The following is a 25,603-nucleotide window of genomic DNA, read 5'->3' on the forward strand; positions in this document are numbered from 1 at the left end:
AATAATAATAATAATAATAATAATAATAATAATAATAATAATAATAATAATAATAATAATAATAATAATAATAATAATAATAATAATAATAATAATAACATAAATTTGTTTTGGGGAAAGGAAATGGCGCAGTATCTGTCTCATATATCGTTGGACACCTGAACCGCGCCGTAAAGGAAAGGAATAAAGGATGGAGAGAAAGAAGAAAGGAAGATAGAGGTGCCGTAGTGGAGGGCTCCGGAATAGTTTCGACCACCTGGGGATCTTTAACGTGCACTGACATCGCAGAGCACACGGGCACCTTAGCGTTTTGCCTCCATAACAACGCCGCCGCCGCGGTCGGTTCGAACCCGGGAACTCCGGATCAGTAGCCGAGCGCCCTAACCACTGAGCCACCGCGGCGGGTGGGCTAAATAAGCTGTCTCCTATATCTCGCGCAGAGGCCTCTTTGAAGCAATCTGTGTGCAACATTTTGAAGAAAATAACCAGCAGCCAGTTTCTTTAAACATCTGCTGCCTACATCGCCAATGTGCTGCCGCCCGCAACTCCATATATTTCAGTGGATTCCATCTCACTGTGGAATCACAGCCAACGAAAGCAGCCCGAAGAGGTGATCAAAGCCGGAATTACAACCTTATTTACTGCACGAGGTGTGAGGCGTCCCAACTGGCTACATAAATGGCTTACAAAGAAAAAATACAGCTTTGAGCTTGCCGGGACATCATAACAAGTTTCGGCACTCCAAGACTGTCTACCAGACCCCATCGCCATCTGGAAGCCGTTTGTCATTGACTTCGCCTAAACGCTGTGTCTGTAAACTCTTTACAGTTCCCTTTAGGTCAAGGGAACTGTTCGCACTCCGATAACTGCGGCTCAGTTGAAACAGTGGGGAATATTTTATTAGAATACCCAGCGTATGCCAAGCAGCCTGCACATTATGAACATCTCATAGAATCGCTCAATTACCTCTAAAACTCGACTGTGTATTAGGACCCCTAGCCTGCCATCGTTAGCAGAGACGCGCTATGAACTTTTTATTAGAGCATAAGCCTTACTTGCCCCATTAAGCGAAAATCCGTGCGCGCGCGCGCGTGTATGTGTTTGCGTGCGTGCGTATGTGTGTGCGTATGTGTGCGCGTGTGCGTGGGTGTGTGCACCCATAACAGATCGCTTCCCCATGCAACCGTGCAGGTGGCGGTTAAATAATGATCTGCAGCTCGACGTTGTTTGCGAAAACGAACCTGGATCTCACAAATTCCACGGGTGGCAACACACGCCATCCCAGCTGATGGCGCACCGTTTAACCGCTGGACCACTGCGCCACCAGTCGTAGGACTGCCAGGGATTTTTAAATGTTTAGTATTTAAAGACCGATTCTAAATATATGGGCACTGGCCCAATAGCTATCGCTTCATGCCCTCAAGGGGGAACGCGGGCTAAGGTAGGGTGGTGGCTGCCTTCATGAAGTCAGCACGCAGATCAAAAGGGGAGCGGCAGCGTAGCGGCGGCGGATGCGTAGAGCCACGCAGAGGTAGAATCGCCACCAGCGTGGCATCGGGTTACGTCACGGCGCAGCGCGCGTACAAAATGAGCAGGCGGGCTTACGCCTTCTCACACGTAAGGAGTCTTAAGTGTATCTGGCGACTTTTAACCGGATAACGTTCAATTCTCCGTTAGCCAGAAAATCCGGCGTCGGCATTGTCGGCGTTGTGAGCGAAGAATCACGAGCATGACTCTCGCAGGTGTCGCCCACAGAGCAACCTAGGACGCAGGTGGGCTACCAGGCCACAAGACCTTGTGGCGCCATCACAACCTGCCCAACGTATTGCGAGCAAACTCCAATTCATGGCAGTTAAATTGGTGATTGGTCACGAGAGGTTGCTCGGAAAGAGCAACCTGGCTCGCAGAAGTCCCACCAGTTGCAGCAACTGCCACCTCGGTGCAATGGCGCATCGCTTAACCTCTGCATATGTGCATTATGGGTTGCATACGGGCATATATGGCTGTAACCCATGCTATCGCGTCCTATCGTTAAAGCGGAGGCGAAGTGTCCTCTACATTTTTCGCCAGCCACGAATGATTAAGACAACCGGTGTTTTCTTTGAGTGTCCTGATATTTCTACCGCCTCTTTCCTAATTTTTCGCACCGTTCTCACCTCCTAAATTTTCATCTGCATATTGACTTCTTCTTTGCATGTCCGAATGCTACTGCTACTTCATTCATTCACAATTTTCGCTAACTTCTGGCGTCTTTCTACCATCTTGACCCAAACGCTTGCTGTGGGATACATATCGATGCCAGTGGAGTTGCTGTCCGGGTCCGGTTCAGCCAACTACATGGTGTTGCGCATGTTACGGCATATGCGAGCCACACATTAATTAAACCTTATAGGAATTATACTGGAACTAAGTTCGAATTCCTAAACGCTGTTTTCGCCGTGCACAAGTTCCAACCATATCTTTCAGAGGTCACATCAACTTTGTGACTGAACATCATTGGTGCTGGCTCATAGGACTACGGGATCCGTCTGGCCGCGTAGCGCGTTGAGCCTTGCGCTGAAGAGAATATAACTTTTCTGTATCCTACGTTATTCGGCGACACGCTTTCCTCACAATAAAGGGAACAGTACAGTGTTTCATCTTCCGGAACTGTGTCGCTCGGCCAAATTTTTAGGCCCCATGACAATGCGCCTGACTGCCTGGAGCATTGCTGTCTCCGTAGTACCTTCACACCGTCGCTGAGTGAACTGGCGCCATCTATGGAGGCCTCTTGCAACTAGATATGTCAAGAAAAACTGATTTTAATAAAAAAAACTGCCGCTGTGGCTTAGTGGTTAGGTCGCTCGGCTACTGATCCGGAGTACCCGCGTTCGAACCCGACTGCGGCGACCGCGTTTCGATGCAGGCGAAACGCTAAGGCCCCAGTGTGCTGTGCGATGTCAGTGCACGTTAAATATCCCCGGGTGGTCGAAATTAATCCGGAGCCCTCCACAACGGCACCTTTTTCTTCCTTTCTTAGTCCCTCCTTCGTCCCTTCCCTTACGGTGCGGCTCTGGTGTCCGCCGATATGTGAGAAAGATGCTGCGTCATTTCCTTTCTCAAAAACCAATTTTCCTTTTCAATAATAAAAAAAAACAACTGTTTCCCTAAATTTCTACATTGAAAGTTGGCGGTGGTGTTGGAATTAAGCCCTAATTAAAAAATAAACTCTGATCTTGTGCGATATTTTAGTAGAAAACTAACAACTCAAGTCGAATACTATATTCCGCAGAGACGGAAGAGACGGTGTGCTTCGACTGCATAGTTTCAACTGTATCGCCAGAAAGATTTGCCCCGAGTACAGAGGAGTACAGAGCATGCAGCTATGTCGTAGATGTAGAGCATCTGTCTCGCGTGCAAGAGGACTGGGGTTCGAATCCCGGTGCCGCTTTATTCTCCACCGCGTGTTAAAAAAAAGCTTCGCGTGTCGATGGAATTGCACAGCCAGGCCCGGGGTGCAGCCTGAGATCTTCGAAAAGAACCGACAACGCACTCCCTCACTAGAATAAGATTTGGCCACCCTGGTGTAGCATTTGGCCACGGCCTTCTATGATCAGACCAGTTAACCCTCGGCCCTACGTCCCCGGCGGGTGCGGAGGAAATCACCAAGGCGGCGGTCAGACTTGTGACGCAGCGGAGGGTGCTAAGGATCTCTGGCTACGGACAGACCGCCATTGGAATCTGAACTTGGCAACGTTCAACGCTAGAACCTTAACTAGTGAGGCTAGCCTAGCATTGTTGTTCGAGGAAGCAGCGGGAATTAAATGGGATATCATAGGGCTCAGGTAAGTTAGGGCAGGTGAGGCGTACTCAGTACTACAGGACGGGCACATACTGTGCTATCGCGCATTAGCTGACAGAGGAGAACTACGTGTCGGATTCCTTATTAATCAGAATATAAGTGACAACGTAGAGCAGCGCTATATTATTAACAAGAGGGTGGCAGCTATCGCAGTAAGGCTTATAGGAGGCACAAGCTGAACGTGGTGCAGGCTTGCGCGCCTACATCCAGCCATGATGACCCCACCGCTGAAAGTTTCCATGAGGACGTGGAATCGGCAATGAACAAAGCAAAATCACCGTTCACTGTACTTAAAGGCGACTTCAATGCAAAGGTGGGTGAGAAGCAGACTGGTGATTTGGCGATAGGTTACTATGGGATAGGTTCTAGGAAAAGCAGGGGAGAGTGATTAGTAGAGCTCGCAGAGAGAAATAATCTACGGATCATTACAACCTTCCTCCGCAAACGAGAGGACAGGAAGTGGACCTGGAAGAGCTCCAATAGTGAGACTAAAAATGAAATCGACTTTATACTATGCACTCAACCTGGCATCGTTCAGGATGTGGACGTCCTCAGAAAGGTGCGCTGTAGCGCCCACAGGATGGTAACGTCTAGAATTTGATTGGACTTGAAGAGGGAACGGAAGAAGCTAGTGAAGAGGAAGTGACCGGACGGTGACAAAACTGCGCGACGTGGCAGGTAAATTAATGACTGGCCGCGAAAGGTTACTGAAGAAGAGCAACATGGGTTGGACAAGCACCACTGGTGGCATCAGGGCAGTGGTGCATCGCTGAAAAGTTGCACCACTTAAGCAGGATTGGTAAGAGGACCCCCAGGAATCTGCGTTGGGCATTAACTCATTAAGCAATCGCGTCATACCCTTAACTCGGAGCGTAAGTGTCGCCTCCAATTTTTTGCATTCGTCAACTCAAACCTGCGTCCCGTGCGGAGCGGCTTGATGAGACAACTGGTACCGGTCAGAAATCGCTGTCGCACAGGGCAGTGTTTTTGAGTTTTTGAACAGCACCGATCGGTCCAGTATCTAGGGAGACCGTTCAGGAGGCGCCAAATTCGCAACCTCCAATAAATGACTTTATTCATTATCCATTCAAAACTGCTGTGATACGTAAACACTGTCCATACGTTGTTCACATTGCCGCACTTACCGCCTTGTGGCTGGCCGCCGTATTGCAAGGATGGGCTTCCATCGCAGGCATCGCCGCCGCGGATCTCCATCAAGGTGGCCAAAGTCTTCCTTGCGTAGGTGGCCCTTTTCCCGTTTTTGGGGCACTTTACATCTGGAGCAATGAGGCAACCGACGAGACCAGCTCCCAGATCGCTGCGATTGAGCAAAAACTCAAGCTTTCTCGAGCATAGTTAAAAAGAAACAGCCAGTCAGCAAATATATTTTACTGGGAATGAGATAAACTTATAGAAGCGTGCTGTCAGGAACGCTAAAAACAAAGGCCCGTAGCACACTTCATAGGTGAATAAAGGATTCCCACCACGCTTGAACAGACGCAGAGAGATTGAATTGAAGCGCCATCCAACCGTTTCAGTTATTGTAGGGCATCTGCTCTCAAGATGCACATTCCGCAGTGGAAAAATTCTTGTCTGCTTATAAACTTAGTTTCAAAGACAGCTTATACGGCATCCCAACGCATCGCACTACGGAGCAGTTTCTTAATATTTTAGCGTACAGATATCACGTCGGCATGAAGACCACATTTTAAATAACCCTTTCTTCCTACAGTCGACAGCGAATAGGCAGAGTAGCCGTTGTTTTTGTTATTCTGGCGATATTAAAGATATCTGGATTAAGTTTAAAATCTACAAGATAGTTTGCCTTAAACAGCGTAGCAAACTGTCCGCGCACTTGCCAAGAGGATTGTTGTTGTGATTTGTCTGCATGTTGATTCGTACAGGGTACTGAAAAGGTTGTGACCGCTGTTTTGCGTGCAGGTTGCGAAGATTCAAGAAGGGTGCTCGAGATATAATCATTCCACGAACACAAAGGTGATCATGTGAGCCTGAGGGCACGGGCTGGGGCTCTCTCTTTGCTCGCGACAGTAGGTTCCAGGGCTAATTGGTTAATATTAGATCACTCAACCATTGCAAAGCCCGTACGCAAGATTACCACCAGCAGTCCCCTAAATCTGTCTCATATGCTACCTTCTTTCTCGGATTTGGATACCCAGTGTGAGAAGGGTGTTGAACGCTGTGTAAGCCCGAGACCCGGTGTTTTACCCACCAATATCTGAGAAGAGTTCTTTTTGCATCCATATTTACTTAGCGGCAAAGCTGTATTAAGTTCCGTGAAGCGCGGAAGCTAGATTTTGGCCAACGTTACGCCTGAAGAGAATTTTCATCACCAGCGAGAGGCGGTATATCAATCGGGAAACTTCAAGACGTTGTAGCGGTGAACCTGGGGGCGACATTAACAAGTGCTGGCTGAAACGAAGGCTCATTGCGAGCCCTGCATGTAGTTTCTGCATGCTTATTTCCTTACTTCACTTCACTTTATTACCTTAAAGACCCCACTTTGGGGGTGTTACATAAGGGGTGGGAGTACAAATATGGGTTGAATATGGTTGCTTACATGATATTTATGAAATGCATATTTAAATTGTTCACAAAACTTGATTGGCAGGTGATGGCATCAACGTCGTGGGGAAGGCCATTCCAGTCTTTAGCAGTGCGAAGAAAAAAGGATGCGGAAAAAGTGACGGTGCGGGAGCGTTGGCATGACACTTGCAGTGGATGGCCGGTTCGATGAGATATGCGAGCGGGCGGTGTGATGTAGGGTGGTTGTCCGAGGGAACTGTAAAAAAACTTATGAAACAGACTAAGAGAAGCAATGCGACGACGATGGGCAAGAGTTGATAAACCTGATTGTGGTTTAAGTGACGATACACTGATGTCGTATGAATAGGCAGAATGAATGAACCTCGTGGCGCGATTTTGGACAGATTCTAGTGAACTGATGAGATATGCTTGTTGCGGGCTCCAGATAGCAGATGCGTATTCTAGTTTTGGTCGAATGAGTGATTGGTAGGCGAGAAGTTTAATACTTTGAGGGGCGTGCCGTAGGTGACGTTTCAAAAAACCCAATGACCGGTTAGCTGATGCGACGATGTTCGTTACATGAGAGCGCCAGGAGAGATCCTGGCACAAGGTGACACCTAGGTACTTGTATGAGTATACAGATTCTAGTGGAACGTTAGCAACGGAGTAAGAGAAAATATAGGGGTTACGCCGGCGGTGAAAAGATACGAGTTTACATTTATTAGGATTAAGCGACATTAGCCAGTCATCGCACCAGGCATGCACTGTGTCAATGTCGTTTTGCAGCTGTGATTGGTCAAAGGTGTTGGAAATCGTGCGGTAAATAACGCAGTCGTCTGCAAACAGACGAACATTGCAAACCAGGTTTGAGGGTAAGTCGTTTATGTAGATCAAGAATAGGAGGGGAGCAAGTACAGAACCTTGGGGTACGCCTGATGTTACTGGAAGAGGGTTGGAACTCTGGCTGTTAACGAGAACAAACTGGGAGCGCTTAGAAAGGAATTCTTCGATCCACAATAAGACGTTAGGATGCAGTTTTAGCATGGTTAGTTTTAGCAGTAAACGCCTGTGGGAAACTTTATCAAATGCTTTAGCAAAGTCTAGAAAAATAGCGTCAGTTTGTAAATTTAGGTCGAGGTTAGAGTGAACGTCATGAAGAAAGACGGCCAGTTGAGTTTCACATGACAAACCCTTGCGAAACCCGTGTTGTGAGGGATGAAAGAAGTTGATAGCGTCAAGAAAGTCCATGATTTGAGAATAGATGACGTGTTCCATGATTTTGCAAGGTATGCTGGTTAATGATATCGGACGGTAATTTAAAGGAGAATCTTTGTTACCGGACTTAAAGACAGGAATGACCTTTCCCACTTTCCAGTCATCCGGAATGGAACCTGTAGAAAGCGACTGTGAAAACAATAACAATAAGTACATTGCAGAAATATTATTAGTGTTGCGCAGTATTTTGGAGTTAATTTCGTCGATGCCGGCCGATGATGAAGTTTTAAGGTGTTCGATGAGCGAGGTAATGCCGGCTTCAGAAAACGCGATAGCAGGCATGCTGGACTCTATATTGACGGCGAAAGTTGCAGTTGGTGGGTGAATTTCATTAGTGAACACAGATGAAAAGGCGTTATTAAAAATGTCAGCGCACTCAATGTCATCAGCTTCCTCTCCAGACTCTTTAGTTAGAGTGATGGTATGTGCCGGGTGCTCACTTATGACCTGCCAAAACTTTCTGGGATTGGAAGTCAACAATTTGGGGAGGTCGTTGTGAAGGAAAGAGTATTTTGCGTAGCGAATTTCTGATAGGTAGGTGCGTTCGGCTGTATAGTATTTTTCCCATGCGCTCTCGTCGTATTGCTTTAATTTTGCCGCACGGAAAAGGCGCTTCTTTTTATTGTCGAGTCTTTTTATCGTTTTGGTATACCATGGTTTCTGGCGGTCCGAGTGGAAGCTTATTTTGGGGATGTATCTATCGGTTAGTTCGCTAACCTTTTTCTTAAAACGGGACCAATTGTCATTTACTGAATTATCGTGAAAAGATGCTTCAAATGTTGTGAGATATTGGTTTAATTCAAGAATAAAGGCTTCATAGTTTCCTTTGTCGTAGAGGCGAATAGTTTTGTTTTGATTCTGGCGTCGTGATGGGTGGAACTCAAATGTGGCGTGGATTACTTTATGGTCGCTGATTTCGCGTAGATAAGTGATAGATGAGAGGGCTTCCGGGTGGGTAGTCAGGATTAGATCTAGGATGTTTGCACCGCGGGTCGGTTCAGATACCACTTGAGTTAAGTTGAAGTTTAGGCAGACCTCGATAAAATCATTCGCTTCCCTATTGCCGACAGCTGTCTGTGTCTGCCAGTTGATTTCTGGAAAATTGAAGTCTCCAAAAAGAATGATATGCGCTTTTGGGTATTTCCTCGTTAATTGGCTGATCACGTCGTTAAGAATTCGAGAGAAATCGGAGTTGGTATTTGGCGCTCTATAACAAACGCCCAGCAGTACGGTTTGGGGCGCAGCGCGACAAAGTAGCCATACTATCTCAAGGTCTGATGGAATATTAATAACTGTACACGAGAACTGATTGCTAACTGCGATGAAAACGCCTCCACCTCGAGCGGATGTGCGATCTTTGCGAAGAAGGTTAAAATTCGGTAAGTCAGCAAGAACTTCAGTATCGGTGATGCCATTAGTGAGCCATGTTTCGGTAAGTATCAGCAAGTTACTAGCAGATGAACACACAAGATTGGAGATGATTTCACGTTTCGGAAGAAAACTACGTATGTTTGTGAAAATCGCCGAAAAGGAAAGATTAGGCTGGGGGGTGGTAGGTACATGAGCGGCTGGGGGCTGGCGGCGCAGCAACCGCTATGGTATCTCTTTTACAGATTGCGATGGTTCGTCGAAGATATATCGTCGGGAACCGATGAACAGGGTTTTGTATCGCAAAGAAAAACGGTTAGTCTTGCTTTTGGCAAATGTAACTAGATGTTTGCGCACATTGCGAACGCGGCGTGAAAAATCTTCACCGACGGAGTAGTCAGTGTTCTTGAATTTGCGGCCATTAGCTAGAATTTCGTCCTTCGTTTTGAAAAGTGCGAATTTGGCAATTAACGGACGGCAGCGATCAGGTTCGTGGCGCCCAAGACGGTGAGTGCGGTCTATTGTTTTGGGGTCGAGGGTGATGTCCAAAAATTCGGAGCAATGGCGAATTAGTAGCTTTTCAGAGTCGGCCCACGTTTCAGATGGGTCACGGTGTGCCTTTCGCAAGCCAAAACCAAATAGCGATTTGTTCGGGCTAATTAGTATTGTTCCCGCCCCAAAGCGAGCTTCCGGCCGTTGTTAGCGCTTCTTGGCACCGAATACATTTCGCTACAAAAATGTAGTGCGTGGCTGCAAAAAAGAACCTTATCTCTAGCTGTTGGGGTCGTCATTACTGTCAATAGTTTATATTTAACGGCAACGGCTGAGTTTTGTTACACAAGAACAAATCACTGCAGGTTAACTTCGTATCTGATAAGAGAAGGTGATCTTGGGAGCGTGTGCACAGTTCGACGCTGTCTACTCACCTGCAGCTTGTCTTTGCATCGTCAGTGGAGTTGCCGAACTGCAGCAGCCTTCTTTGTACACAGCTCACGATGAGAGGCAGTGGATTGCACTCCGCCGTTCGCGCCAGTGCTTTTGAAGAATGCAGGAGCCATAAGCAAATAAAAAAGAGAAAAGCGTGCCAATGCTTTCTATGGCGAGTTCCTCTCAAAGCTTTATAGAAAAGGACCGACAGGAAAGAGACAAAGAGCGTAAGAGCGGTTCTCCGCATTGGGCGCAAGTTATGCGTTTTTATCCCCAGTCTGATGTGTGACCAGTGATGGCGTAGGGGTAGAGCATCCGCCTCGTGTGCAGGAAGACCAGAGTTCGAACCCCCTGGCAGCGCATCTCTCCACCGTTTGTGGAAAGCAAAGAAATCCGCGTGTCGTTGGAATTGCATATCCAGGCCTGGGGTGCGGCCTGATCTCGGTGACCAGAACCGACAAAGCACTCCCTGACCAGAACAGGATTTCGCCACCCTGCTGTGTTATTTGACCACAACCCTCTATGAGCAAACCAACTAACCCTCGGCCCTCACTTCACAGCGGCTGCGAAGCAACTGAGCAAGGCGGCGGTCACACTTTTGACGCAGCGGAGGTTGCTAAGAATCTCTGACCCCGGACAGGCCGCCATTGGAATCTGAACATGACAAAGTTTAACGCTAGAACCTTATCCAGTGAGGCTAGCCTGGCTGTGCTGCACGACGAACTAACGGGGATTAAATGGGATGTCATAGCGCTTACTGAAGTTAGGAGGACAGGTGAGGAGGCGTATACAGTACTAAAGGGCGGGCACTACTGTGCTATCGCTGATTAGCGGATAGACAAGAAGTAGGTGTGGGATTCCTCATCAACCAGGACGTAGGAGCTCTATACGTTTAACGAGAGGGTGGCAGCTATCGCAATTAAGGTCACTAAGAGGTACAAGCTGAATGTGGTGCATGCATAAGCACCTGCAGCCAGCCATGATGACGAGATCATTGAAAGCTTCTATGAAGACGTGGAGCCGGCAATAAACAAAGTAAGATCACAGTACACTGCCCTGATAGGCGACTTCAATGCGAAGGTGGGGAAGAAGCAGGCTGGGAGGCGGTAGACGACTATGGGAGAAGCTCTAGGAATAGCAGGGGAGAGTTATTAGTAGAGTTCGCAGATAGAAATAATTTACGGATAATGAGTACCTTCTTCCGCAGTACGAGAACAGGAGGTGGACCTAGAACAGCCCCAAGGGTGAGACAAAAAATGGGATAGACTTAGTGCTATGCTCTCACCCTGGCATGTGCAACATGTGGAGGTCGTCGGAAAGGTGAGGTGTAGCGACTACAGAATAGTAATGTCTCGAATTACTCTAGATTTGAAGAGAGAACGGAAGAAACTAGTGAAGCCGAAGCCAAATAATGAGTTATCATTAAGAGGTAAAGTATAGAATTCACGACTTCGCTGCAGAACAGATATTCGGCCTTAACTGAGGAATAAGATCTTGACATTGAGAAAGTGAATGATAATCTCACTGCTATAGACCCAGAGCGTGCCTTAGAAGCAGGTAGTAGGACAGTTCGACAGGATACCGGCAAGCTATCTCAGGAGACGAATGATCTGATTTAGAAACGCCAAAGCATAAGGGCTAAAAGCCCTATAGACAAAATAGAACCAGCAAAGTTATCGAAGTTAATAAATAAGCGGAACGGTAGCCGATGTAAGGAAGTTTAATATGGAGAGAATCGAGCATGCTCTAAAGAACGAAGGTAGCCTAAAAGCGGCGAAGAGGAAACCACGCATAGGTAAAGCCAGTTGTATGCGTTAAGAGGGAAGGAGGGCAGCGTCATTAGCAAATATGAATAAGCGGCTGCGGCTCACTCGCAATTATTTTCCGATCCTTCAAGCATGGCATCGGCATCTGAGTGGACCTTATCGCTATTGTGGTAAAAAATACGGAGCAGAGCTGCCGAATGTTCTTCTGTCGCAGCCGGATGCATGCTTCTTTCGTATTTCATACTGTTAACTCTATACTTATAATCAGCATTGCTATGTTGCTGTGATGAAACTCAAAAATAGCTCTTGCAACGCACTCTTTGAAGTCCAGTGTCTTCTCTGCACAGCTCAGCTTCATTCACGTGCGCCAGCGTTGGAAATAAAGTTCAGTGTTCAACCACTGAGGACTTGTGTGGTTGAATTCCCGCTCGACTGCGCTTCTGATGTTGTCGAGTGCCGCTTGCTCATTACCGCTGCCCGGAATTTTCCCCGGTGAACCTGTATTGCAGCAGTCGACGGTTAGCATGCACAGAGACAAAAATTGATCTCGAGAGCAGTGACAGTGAAAGGGCATTTACCACAACCCGCAGGCTCTTCCCTAGTGAACTCTCCTTATTCGTCTCTAGCGGCACTATAGTGTATGAAAATATTTTGATTATTTTCTTACATTTCAAATCAATTGTTGGTGCCTAACTACACCCATCTGTGCTTCCCAGCGCATCCAACAAGTTAACGCCTGACGTCACAATATTTAGAACTGATTTTCCTCATACGAAAGATTGCGGCTTGCTTACATCTTAGGAGACTGAAGGTGACATCTCCGCAGGCTTCTTGACGAATACTGCTGTACAGCCTCTCCATGTCTTTCAGTTCGGGAAAGGATGGAAGGCAGGGCGCCATATCCGCTTGGCACTCCGACGTTGTACTGTACTTCCTGCGTTACAGGTAAAAATAGCGTTCCTACGAGAAGGTCGCTCAGAAGCTCGCTCGGTTGTGTGTGGTAAGCCTGCAGGTCCGATGGGGGTAACCCATGTGAGCCCCGGTGGACCCAATGTGGGGTTTACAGCGCAGGCCCTAGTCGGCCCAAGTGAGCTATCCGGAAATGAACCAAAAGGCCCAATTTGAGACCGATGCGGGTATCCCGTCTGGCACTGCCCACATTCGGCCGGCAGTGCGTGATTTGAGTAGCCCACCCGGCTCCCCCATCGGTCCTATTTTGGTGACGTCCGGGTGGCCGCTGAGGACGAACGTTAGGTTTTCATCTGATTTAGCCGCTCCAAAATCGGCATGGGAACGCTGCGGGTTCTAAAGGGGCGAGCCCAGTAGGGTCCTGCCCACATGGTACCTACAAGGGGCCGATGTGGATGCTTTAGCAGTAAATAAAACCCATGTGCCCCTATTGTACCCTGAAACCATATTATGATCAACTAATTTTGTCAATCTTAGTGTGACGTAACCAGGCCACCTGAATTTTAATTTTAGGCACGGGGACGATATGGGCTATCTTGGCAGCCCATAATGAGCCTATTTTGCACCTTGAGAAAGCAGCGCATCTTATTGTGGTTAGAAATAGTTTATTTGACATTCACAACGGGAACGAGCAGCAGCGGGACACATTTAATAGTTTCTACATCATACCTGAGAACACAAGAATATCCCAAATGTACAACACAAGATGGGTCGCTATTTACATGCTAGCCGCTAGTTACGAAAATTTTATACAATAAGAACAATGAAGAGAACTATCATAAGCCTAAACGTATATACAGTGAATACATAGCAGGAATGAATACATACAGAGTGATTGAGAGCAAAAGAACATGCAATGCGTTGATGTTGATATCTATACATACAGGTAATATTCGTGCATGGGCCGCCGCGGTGGCTTAGTGGTTATGGCGCTCGGCTGCTAACCCGAAAGACGCGGGTTCGATCCCGACCGCGGTGGTCGAATTTCGATGGAGGCGAAATGCTAGACGCCCGTGTACTGTGCGATGTCAGTGCAGTTTAAAGAACCCTAGATCGTTGAAATTTCCAGAACCCTTAACTATGGCGTCCCTCATAGCCTGTGTCGTTGTGGGACATTAAACCACCATAAACCATAAACCTATTTATGCATGGTTGTGTTGTTGACGTACACTGTGCCATCGTAATAAGCGGTAATGCAGTACTATTACGACTTGGCTATACGATCCAGTCCGGCCGAGAATCTACCTTTCTGTGCCCGTCCGAAACGGATACCAAAGGGCCGGACCACAGACGAAGAAACTCTTCCTCCCCAAGGAAAAAAAAAGTTCTTAAAGGAAGCTTAAGAGCTCCCTACGAAGGCGCCCCGTCACAGGATAAAGAGCACGGCAATGGCGCTCTGACGCAACAACCTGCAACCTCACAGCTATTGCGCCAGAGCCCAAAAGTACCACCAACTATCACCGGACGCGCAAAGTGACCGCGAGGAAGACAACTCTTCACAACAAATCATCCCACTCCCAGTCCTGGAAGTCCGGTATGTACTGCCCTCCAAAAAACTCGGGCCGCAACGCATTCCTGTACTCTTGAAAAGGGCAGCAAGGGCACTGCACTGCCCGTATGACACCCAATCTTTCCAGGCGGTCTCGCGTAGGCAGTACTATTTATTGCAAGCGCCACATGAAATCTCGTTAATATATAGTACTTAAGTACATTCGCGGGCTGCAACCCTGAAAAATCATTTTGATATTTCATCGGCTTTTATTATCATCGGAAAAATTGAAAGCAAAAATCGTACTAGGATTTTCAACAAAATAAATCTTTGCACAGATTGACACAGCATCCAGAGGGAATACATGATTATTTTTTTTGCATCGCAATAATTTTAGTTCAGCAACATCTATAGGAACGGCGCATGTATGTCGTTGACACTACTCGAAAGCGGCAATCGCAACTGATGGGCATATTCTGCGGCCTATGACGTGGTGGTGGTGCGGATTGTAGAAGCGAAAAGCTTTCTTTGTGCTCAGCTGCGGCCTTCAAGCTGGAAATTGAAGTGGCCATATTGAAAATTGGTGTCCGTGTGCACCCGTTTTCGCAACAGTGATGCCTCAAAATTTTATCATCTAAAGCTCGTCTGATCATCATAAGTGGAAAGGGAAAAACAATGTCGTCGTCAGTCGGTCGACAACGTTTACCTGGGCTTTCATAGGAGGTATCACAATGTAGAAGAAAAAGAGAGTTAATCGCAGTGAGAAAGTTACAAGAGTGGATGGAGCTTTGTTAGTCCGCTTCATGATTGCCGGTCAGTGGTTTGCCCAACTCCAGCGGGTCTTCCGGGAACAGCGATTGGCACTGCCTTATCTTTTTGCATCCTTTTTCTCTGAAGCGGATCAATGCGTTGCCGGCGTCGGGTGTAAGCCTCGCTTTGAAAAGCCGCCACAGATATCTACACAACATCCCTGCCTTACACAAAGCCACAAAGATCACCTAGACAACGCATATGCCAAGTATGCTATCACTTGTTTTGACACTAGATAGAAAACAAAGACGGTCTGAAGCCGATGCAGATAAAGCAAATGCTAACCTCATGACTGTATCGGCGTCACACCTAGCTCCCGGTATCAGAGAACGGCATGGGTTGACTAGATGTGTGATTATGAACAAATCAAATTATCTCCGTCGTCACCGCCAAACTCGCCCAGTGTTTCAACCACCGAACCCCACAGTATGCAACAACTAAAATGGCAATACCAACAGGCTGCCATCAACAGTTACTTGAAAGCAATGCAAATGCAATGCCCATTCTGCAAAAGTGTCACTTCAGCAAAACGTCGATATCGGTGGCCAAAGGAAACTGCAGAAGCGACAGGAATGAAAGAAGTTGGGAATGAGTGCGTTCGCACCGCGCAGGTAAGCCCTGCAAAAAAAAATCGAAGTCGGCCATCTGCGAAGCACCAGGCAGGGAACACAGTCTGCTATTCTTGCAGTTATTTAAGATAACACTTGACGAAACTGACCTGTAGAGCATTTGACAGCAAGCGGCGTGTACAAAAAAAATTCTTGCTCGGGGTTTAGTTTTAGTTTCAAGTTGGCCGCATTTGAACAAGCATACGTATGTGGTGAGAGAGAAGAACAATTTCTAATTCAGGCTGCTTGTTAGTGGTTTACTCAAGAAAAAGAAGAGTTAAATCATACCGCAACGTTTGTGTTAAGGCCACAGCGGCTTTCTTGCCTGTATGTTTCCTTTGTATATTTGTTTGCTTGCATGCGCCGTCGCTTGAGCCCAAACATTGTCTGTGAATGCTAGTACCCGATTTAATTTTCTCTTCCTCTGCTTCGCTGCATTCCGCTCTAGACAAGCATGCTCATTATTGTGCATGCATGCAATGTCAAGAAAGCGAAGCACATCACATCTGGCGAAGCATAGCTTAACTGCCATCTATCAACGTCATGCATTATGCAGCATGGCCTAAACGTTTTCAGTTATTTTCAAGAAGTACTGCGGTACACAAGCCAAACTAATTCTTCATTTGCATCATATTCCACTTCTGCTCTGGTTGCATAGGCTGGCGGACTGAAGTTACTCCGGCATCTAGTCATGTCGGAACACTGGACTCGACCTTCGGCATGACGCCTTAATTCTGTGTGGCGTTGAGCATTTTCACGCTGGGACGACGCAGCGCTTATAGGCGTATTTTATTTGCTGATCGCCCGCTGCTGTGCCCTTCATCTCTACACGGCGCTATCTCTCCTGTTTTGCCACGCGGCACCCTGCTCCAGCTGCCAATTCCCTCGCACGCCGCAGTCGTTTAATGGCTGCGGCAATCGCTACTAATTCAGAGTTCGCGGGACCAAATCCCCACTTCGTCGGCCACGGCTTGATGATGCCGACCCGCCAAATATTACAATGTGTTGTGCGACATCAGTGGAACTTAAAGATGCTTAGGTGGTCGAGATTTTGTATAAGCACTTCACTATGCCATATCTTTCTCATGCTTTTTACACTTCCTCCTTTGTTTAGGGGGGAGTTTGCGTTTCGATGCAGCCATGCGTAAGAGATGTTCACGTACTGTGCGATGTCAGTGCACGTTGAAAATCCTATGTGCTCGTCATCATGTCCACATATTTTAACCGTAGACCTCCACAAGGGACTATTTGCTCTCTTTCACTCATGGTGCGGTTCATTTGTCCACCGAGAAACAGACAGTTACTGAGTCTTGTCTTTAACCTCGTAACGAATTATTAGCTCCCTCTCGCGACCTAGGTTCAGAGCTTCCCCTCCTCCCTGGTACGTTGCTCCTGATATTCTCATTTTCAAGTTGTACCTTTCCGCGTGCTTCACACTCTCCAACCTCTTCGCATTCTTTACAAAGCTCCGCTGTGCGGACACGCGCCTGGCCCGACGATGCGACACTGATAGCTTTCGCGACAAAAGGCAGCGTCTTCTAAAGGGGTGCAGGCGCAAATTTATATATAAAGGTGTCGGTTTCTTGTTTTTGCCTTCAAAGAGGCCTACGGGCCTAGTGATCATGAAAATTAGCTCAGAACAACAGTGCGCAGTGTCAGAAACTAATTACAAAAAATTTGGTACTGGCCGCTTTGGTATCGGTTGATGGCACCTCTAAACTGCACTCTGACTTCACGGTTTGCCTGCCAACCTCGGCTGACATCTGGCGATGGAGGCGTCTCCGACAAGCACTTCTTGTTCCTGTGAACAACCACTGGATTCGATAAGGTCGCAGCAATTGAACAAGTGGTCTTGCACGTCACTCAGTACGGGAGGGAATGGCGAGTGATTGCTCGGACAACAATCAAAATATTGGAAAAATTTTAATATGTTAAACGCAACGCTTGCGAATGAAACTTACTGGAAGGCATCTGCATTCGCCCTTGGAACAAATCATATGGTTGTTTTGCCTCTAAGAAGAAGTTAAAGTCTCAAAACGTAGCTAATCTGCCATTTGCGCGCATTTTTACAAGGCCGTCTTTCAATTAACAGCATAATGATGTTCGTTATTGTGTTATGTGCGCAGCAGAGTTAGATGGTAGGATGTTTTCATAAGATGTCTGCAAGCTGTCTCATAAGACGAAAGATGAGATTAATAAACGCTAAAGCATGAAAGCATCAATCCCCACTGACAGAATATAACTTGAAGAACTGTCAAAGTTAACCAGTAATCTCAAGATAACTGACATATGGAAGTTTAATGTGGCTAAAGCCAAGCATGTTCTCAATAATGGAGCTAGCCTAAAAACAAGTGAAGAGAAAACTAGGAATAGTCAAAATTCAAAGGCGTGCGTTAAGAGATAAAGAGGGACATTTCGTTATCAATATGAATAAGATAGTTAAAGCAGCCGAAGAGCTTTACACAAATCTATAGAGTTGCCAATGTAATTGTAGTGTAAATGAGATAGGCAGCATCACTCAGCAATAGGACAATCCGCATGTAACGAAGAAGGACGACAGCCTTAGTAGCAATTACAAAAGGGGAAAGCAGCTGGCGATGTTCAGGTAACAGAAGATCTGTAGAAGGAAGGAGATCAGATTGTGCTCGAAAACCAAGCCACCGTGTTTACGCAGTGCTTTATGACCCTAGTGTACCAGAAGCCTGGAAGAACGCTGATACTGTATCTTAAACCATATAAAAGGAGACGTCAAGGACATGAAAATTTACAAACTGATCACCTTACTCTCCATTGCTTACAGCCTATTTAATAAGGTAATCACAAATAGATTCAGAACAACCCTAAATTTCAATAAACCAATTGATCATGCAATCTTTCGCTAAAGATACTTGAGAACAGACCATAAGCCGCCGCGGTGGCTCAGTGGTTATGGCACTAGGCTGCTGACCCGGAACACGAGGGTTCGATCCCTGCCACTGCACGAATCGCACGGATCCAGTGACAGTATGGGCCCTGCCGCATTTCAATGCCGGCGAAATTCTAGAGGCCCATGTATTATGCGATGTGAGTGCATGTTAAAGTACCCCAGGTGTTCGAAATTTCCGGGGCCATCCACTGTGGTGTCCCACATAGCCTGAGTCGCCTTTTGACGTTAAATGCCATAAACAAAAATCAAGAGGCAAACAATGGACCATGTTCACATGATCACTGAGGGGATAGAGAAATTTTCAGAATGTAACCGACGCCTATATGTAACCTTCATAGATTACGAAAAAAAAACATTGACTTCGTGGAAACCTTAGCTGTCATGCAAGCACTGCGGAATCAGATAGGAGAATAGCCTTATTCAAAAATACTGGAAGATATCTGGAGCGGTTGCACAGCTACGATATTCCTTCATAAAATCAGCAATAAAAGTTCAATAAGGAAGGGTGTCAGGCAGGAAGACACGATCTCGCCAGTGCTATTCACCAGCTCCTTACTCTTGGTATTCACAGGCCAAGGCTCAGAAGAGTATGCGATAAGAGTTAATGGTGAATGCATTAGTAATATATGATTCGCTGATCACATTGCCTTGCTAAATCACTCGGGAGATGCACTGCAAAGCATAATAAACGAGTTAAAGAGGCACAACAGAGCTGTGTATCTGAAAATTCATATTGTTTAGGAGGGCTTAACGTCCCAAATTGCCTCAAGTCATGAGGGACGCCGTAGTGAAGAGCTTTCCACCACCAGGGGTTATATTACGTGCACTGACATCACACAGTACATCGGCCTCTAGAATGCCGCCTCCATAGAAATTCGACCGCCGTCGCCGGGATCGAGCCCGCGTCTTTTGGTTCAGTAGCCGAGTCTATAACCAATGAGCCACCGAGGTTGGTGTAAATGCAGAAAACCAAAGTAATGTTCAACAGATCCGGAAGGAAACTGAAGTTTACGATTGTTAGTGAGGTGCTGCAAGTTGTAACGGGATACGTCCACTTGGGGCAGGTGATGACCCCAGTTCAAATCTCAGGAGCAAAATATCTAGAAAAACACGAATGGGATGGAGCTCATTTTTCAGGCATTTTGCAGGACCATGAATGGCAGTTTATCAATATCCCCCGAGAGAAAAGTATATAAAATCTGTATCTTAGCGATACTCACTTGTTTGGCGTTAACGTGGAGGTTAACGAAAAGGGTTCAATTTAAATTAAGGACAACGCTGCAATGTATGGTGAGGAAATTGATAAGTGTAACGTTATGAGACAGGAAGAGGGCTGAGTGGGTCAGGGAACAAACCCGGGTTAATGATTTTTGGATTTTACGCCGTTTAACGTTTCACAGCGACTCAGGCTATGTGGCACGACGTAGTAGAGGGCTCCGAGATATTCGACCACCTGGGGTTCTTTGATGCGCACTGACATCACACACTACATGGGCTTCTAGCATTTCGCCTTCACCATAATTCGACCGCCACGGCCGGTACAGAGCCCGCGTCTTTCAGGTCAGCAGATGAGCACCATATCCACTTAGTCATGGCGTCGGCCCCTCAGTTTAATGACATCCTAGTCGAAATCGAGAGCAAGCAATGGCTTCGGCAGGGCATGTAATGAGAATGCTAGATAAGCTATCGTCCTTAGGAGTAACGAACTGGATTGCAAGAGAAGGCAAGCCTATCAGAGGGCGGCAGAAAGTTAGGTGGGCGGTTGTGATTAAGAAGCTCTGGGATATGATGCCAACAGCCGGCGCAGAGAGGGTTAATTGGAGAGATATGGTAGGAGCCTTTACCCTGCAGTGGGCGTACTCAGGCTGATGATTATGACGAATCATCTGGATGTGCAGTGGGTACCTACTTGCAGATGTTCTCGTGCAAGTTCGGGTCAAGCTTTTGCTGGCTCAACTCAGCGACGACGCTGCCGAGTATTCCGCGGTAGCAGTCCCGTACTTGCGTGAAGTTGCATGGTTGGTCAGTGGTCAACGCTGCGGGGAACATATCAATTCATGTGTTAACCTCAACTCGCTTTCTCCAGCTTACGAGCCTAAGTGTTTGCATGCTTCATTCACACATACAGGTTTACTGAGAAAGCGAAAGCGCTGTTTCTAAATCGGAGATGTTCCTTTCAATGATGCCGCTACTGAAGAAGTGAATATCTTTTATTTTTGAAGTTATTTGCATTTTTCTTCAGTAGATTGATATGCACGCCTCAAACGTTAAACGTGCCTATTATGCGCGAACGTTAAAACTAATTCAGAAGCGTGAATTGTTGGGCGAGTTGGTACATGTTGACGTGAAAAAAAATCCAGCGAGAAAAGACGCAAGACCAGAGGTGACAAAACTAAAGGTGTTTTCAGGTTGTGCTCTTTATGAGCAACAGAACAAACAAAAAATATGAGAAATATGAGGTTGTTATTATGCATTTTATGACAGTGTTGATAGCGGGGAGTGACGGAAATTCTACTCAAGGAGCACCTTTGAGTTGGCAGTACACGATGCGGCTTAGTCGAAGGTCGCGTGTATTTGCACTCAGTGCTTTTACTTCGCACACTAGGCGTGGGAAATGCTTAATTCCATTAATCGTGAGCGCGTTACCTCACGCTATCTAGAACGACACCAGAAAACCGGTATTTGTTAACGGTGACAACTTGGAGGCTAGAAAAACAGCAGTGCATTATACTCCACAGTTTTTACCACAGGTAGTTCGTTTTGCTGCAGCGCATCAACGTGTGAGCACCCCAAAAAAAAAGCAGCATTAATGGCATTGCACTGATAAGGTATCCATTCAATGCTTGTTAAGTCAATCAGAAAAAAACTTCCATAAAATACACGCTTTTTCCAAACTCTTGCGAGGAAGTGACTGAAATGCGGTGAAGAACATCATTTACGCTGCCATTGTTGCAGCTGCTGTTAATGACACAACCACAGCACCATAGCATTTATATGGTGTGAGGTGAGGGGGACATCGCGATTTAATAATAATAATAATAGTTGGTTTTTGGGGAAATGAAATGGCGCAGTATCTGTCTCATATATCGGCGGACACCTGAACTGCGCCGTAAGGGAAGGGATAAAGGAGGGGGTAAAAAGAAGAAAGGAAGAAAGAGGTGCCGTAGTGGAGGGCTCCGGAATAATTTCGACCACCTGGGGATCTTTAACGTGCACTGACGTCGCACAGCAGACGGGCGCCTTAGCGTTTTGCCTTAATAAAAAAGCAGCCGCCGCGGTCAGGTTCAAAACAGGGAATTCCGGATCAATAGCCGAGCGCCTTAACCACAGAGCCACCGCGGTGGGTACATCGCGACTTGCATTTGTGAAAACTATAGGTTTAGTGCAACGGTCCAGTTGTCTCATCCACTGTCACAGCTTATATTGCGAGAGTGCCGTCTAAAGCAGTAATGGAAGGGCTATAGACTGTAGTTAACGAAGAGCCTACGACAGTTACTCATCGTTCCTATGACCACCGAGCTTGACACATATATCGAATACTATGCTAACCTAGCATGTTAGTTATTTTCGAAGAGTCACGGTGATCTGCCGCGGTGCCTCAGTGGTTTTGGTGCTCGGCTGCTGACCCGAAAGTCTCGGTTTCGATCCCTGCCGCGGTGATCGCATTTCGGTGGAGACGAAATTCTTGAGGCCCGTGTACTGTGGGATGTACGTAACGAAACCGAAGTAGTCAAAATTATCCGCAGCCCGCCACTAAGGCGTCCTTCAAGACATGAGTCGTTTTGGGACGTCAAAGCTATAAATAAATAAAGAACCATGCTGTGAATAAAAGCGGTCATCGGAAGTGTAATTTTATTTTTTGTGCCATTTGGCGTGCGCAATACCCAGTGCGTATAGTTTCCATATTTTTTTTCTCAGCGCGCTATGTGCTTGAATTACATTATTTTGCAGGTACTCATTGTTGTCGGCGACATATGTTTATACTGTACATCTATTTGTATTCGTGCTCAGTGCTAATTTTGGCTCTCCCTACTTATTACCATATAAACGAAATTTGGCGAAATAAAGCACAGTCTACCAAGTGATAACACACCATATCTTGTCATTAACTTCACGCAGTCAGTAACCTAACAAGCAACGTTTTCACACTTGGTATGAGGAGGAAACTCAGGGAAGCACCTTTGGCGCCATCTATGTACTCCCGTGAAAGACGCACACACGGAACACGTGTCTCAAAGGCGATTCACATTGCTGCTTTTCAAAACGCCCAATGATATGCAGGAGAAATACACCGCAGTACCACGCTCAGTGAGGAGAGTCTTACCATCAAGCGGCGCGGCGAATAGCAGGAACACCGGAAGCCACAGACGGTGCACTTTTTCCATTTTCGTCGCTTAGCCGGCCGACAGCAACCGCACGACGTCTGGACGCTCCGTCACCGATCAAATGGCAGCGTTTTTGCAAGGGGCGTCAGATAGCGGCGCCGCGTGCCTGCCAGCGAGATAGAAAAAAAGCGTGAGGAGCGACGGTGTGGATAAAACTGCTGAGCAGATAACGCACCGTACTCACAGATAGGGCGGTTGCTCCCTTACTATCTTTCCTGACAGGAAGTGGCAAAGAAGGGGAGAAAACCTCGTTTTGTATAAAGGCAAATATGTTTGTGCATTCCTGTGTTGTTTTTGACGAGCTAGATAATCTATCGATGTCTAATCACGGCACCTTTGGTCTTAAAGCTACAGCACAGCTGTTCAAACACGAATTATTCACTGGTATGCTCTCAAGCGCGCGTGCTTTCATCGGCAGGTTCTCACTATGCTGCGTAGAGAAGCTAATTGGAATTGAATGGAACCTATGTGCAAGTCGCCTGTCCCTGAAAAAAGACTGTCGAAGACGAGTATATAAGATTCAACTGCCTGTCCGCACAGACTGTCGAGTTCAAGAAATAAAGTTCGGAGGAGCGGCAGGTTCACAGGCGTAACAACAATTTGATTATGATTACCCTTTTAAATAGACGATATGCCCGCTCTAATTAGTCAGGTGTCATTCTCCCATAAAGTGTTAAAGGCATACATAGAGAATAAAAAAATTGCACAAGTTTTTTCTCAGTCCTACGTGCTCGGGTTTTAAGAAATAAGTAGTGTAAGCTGGGCGTCCGAGCTTTTATTGGCACTGCCAACAATGGCGTCGAAGAACAAAACCAACGAACGAGAGTTGACAAATGAGGATGATGTTCACGTGAAGCGAAGGATGATGATGGACAATCACAGATGTGGATGAAGTTCACGAAAAGTGCTCACACTCCCCCCAAACGACAAAAGCGGCCATCCTGGTCGCAGGAATTAAAGGGAATAATGACGGCGGGTGAATGGCTTGAGCCGAGACACGTGCACAATCTCACTTCCACGATAGCGACGGTCGTTGACAGGAGACGCTGGGGCTATGCGACAGTTCACTGGTGAAGTTTGTGCGAGCACCGTGTATGGGCCGATGAAGCGACTGAGAAGTTTGTCGGACAAGCCTGGTGTGCGGGTAGGCGTCCAGAGCAAGACTTCGTCACCGGGATAGAATGCCACCACACGATGAGCGGAGTTGTAGCTGCTTTTCCGTGCAGTCTGTGCGGCCTCTGTGTTGAGTCGGGCAAGTTCGCGACAGTGGGCAATACGTGAAGTGAATTGCTCATAGGAGGGTGGGTCAGAGAGAACAGGTGCAGAGAAGAAGAATGCTTCCAGGATTAATCTAGGGTACCGACCATAGACCAGGAAAAACGGAGAGTAGCGGGTCGTGCGTTGAACTGCAGTGTTGTAGGCGAAGGTAGTGCATTTTCCTCGGCTGTCCTGCCTCAAAGATCTCCGTATTTTCCTTGGACTAGCGTCTTATTTTCGCCGGTTCATCCGTAATTTGGCTTCTGTTGCATCCCCCCTACATCGGCTGCTGTCTACCGGCGTCCCTTTCGGCTCGACTCCTGACTGCGAGACTGCCTTTCAGAAGCTGAAGCGAATTCTGACATCAGATCCAATTCTGTGCCATTTTGATGACTCTTTGCCAACCATTCTGCACACTGATGCTAGTGGTGGCGGCATTGGCGCCGTGCTTCTGCAACAATATTCAACCAGCGAAAGGGTTGTCGCTTATGCCAGCCGCTCGCTCACTCCGGCTGAGCAGAACTAGCCTATAACAGAACAAGAGTGCCTTGCAGTTGTTTGGGCTGTTCAAAAATTTAGTCCTTACCTTTACGGCCGGCATTTCGTGGTCGTTACTGATCACCGCGCTTTGTGCTGGCTCTCATCCCTGAAAAATTTAACCGGCCGGCTCGGACGCTGGATTCTATGACTTCAAGAATTTCAGTTCACAAAAACTTACAAATCTGGCAAGAGGCACCTCGACGCCGATGCCCTTTCCCGTTGCCCCCTTGGCACACCATCACCCAGTAATTCTTTGAGTACTACCTTTTCCGCACGTGCCAATGATTTTCCCCTCAAGGATGTGAATACCGCGTCGATTGCTGCGTTTTCCGACATCCAGCAAGATTTGGCTTCCGTCCAGCAATCGGACTCGCACTGTCGCACCGTGATAGATCGACTCCACGGTACTTCGCTACCCCAGAATTCCCGATTGCGCCGTCAACTTACCAACTTTAAAATGCACGGTGGACTGCTTTATTGGCATGCCCAGAACCTCCGCCACTTGTAAGCTGGGCGTCCGAGCTTTTATTGGCGCTGCCAACAATGGCGTCGAAGATCAAAACGAACGAACGAGAGTTGATGATGATATTCACAAATGAGGATGAAGTTCACGTGAAGAGAAGGATGATGATGGACAATCACAGATGTGGATGAAGTTCACGAAAAGTGCTGACAGTAGCCTTTTCTGTAAAAATAAGATTCTCATCTAAAACTTGTCTTTGCGTAGATAGTTCATTAATGATCGTATATCCTGAGAATTTTATTTGATGAGCGCGCGCTTATTCAAGCTGCTTCGCAGTCGCCATTGAACTGACATGACTGAACAAAGAAGTTGTGTTAAAATTTTAATTCACTAGCAAGTGCTTAAACAAGGGTTCGGAGATGCGATTGCGAGTCT

At 46.8% G+C, this 25,603-nt stretch overlaps 1 protein-coding gene across 4 annotated transcripts in view; it reads right to left on the bottom strand.

Annotated features, from left to right (window-relative positions):
* LOC144124658 (uncharacterized) overlaps positions 1-23,012 on the bottom strand; it is a 36,852-nt gene extending 13,840 nt beyond the window's left edge. Inside the window, exons 1-5 of one of the 4 annotated variants that reach the window (XM_077657469.1) lie at positions 22,848-23,012; positions 20,433-20,559; positions 12,516-12,655; positions 9,955-10,063; positions 4,987-5,159 (exon numbers count right to left, since the gene is read on the bottom strand). In XM_077657469.1, coding sequence (XP_077513595.1) covers positions 4,987-5,159; positions 9,955-10,063; positions 12,516-12,655; positions 20,433-20,559; positions 22,848-22,908 — 610 coding nt within the window. In that variant the 5' untranslated portion in view covers positions 22,909-23,012. The remainder of the gene's footprint in view (positions 1-4,986; positions 5,160-9,954; positions 10,064-12,515; positions 12,656-20,432; positions 20,560-22,847) is intronic. The other 3 variants (XM_077657468.1, XM_077657470.1, XM_077657471.1) reach the window with 3 other exon arrangements.
* Positions 23,013-25,603: the final 2,591 nt, after the last annotated feature.

This window comes from Amblyomma americanum, chromosome 3, assembly GCF_052857255.1.
Source record: "Amblyomma americanum isolate KBUSLIRL-KWMA chromosome 3, ASM5285725v1, whole genome shotgun sequence".
Classification (NCBI taxonomy): domain Eukaryota; kingdom Metazoa; phylum Arthropoda; class Arachnida; order Ixodida; family Ixodidae; genus Amblyomma; species Amblyomma americanum.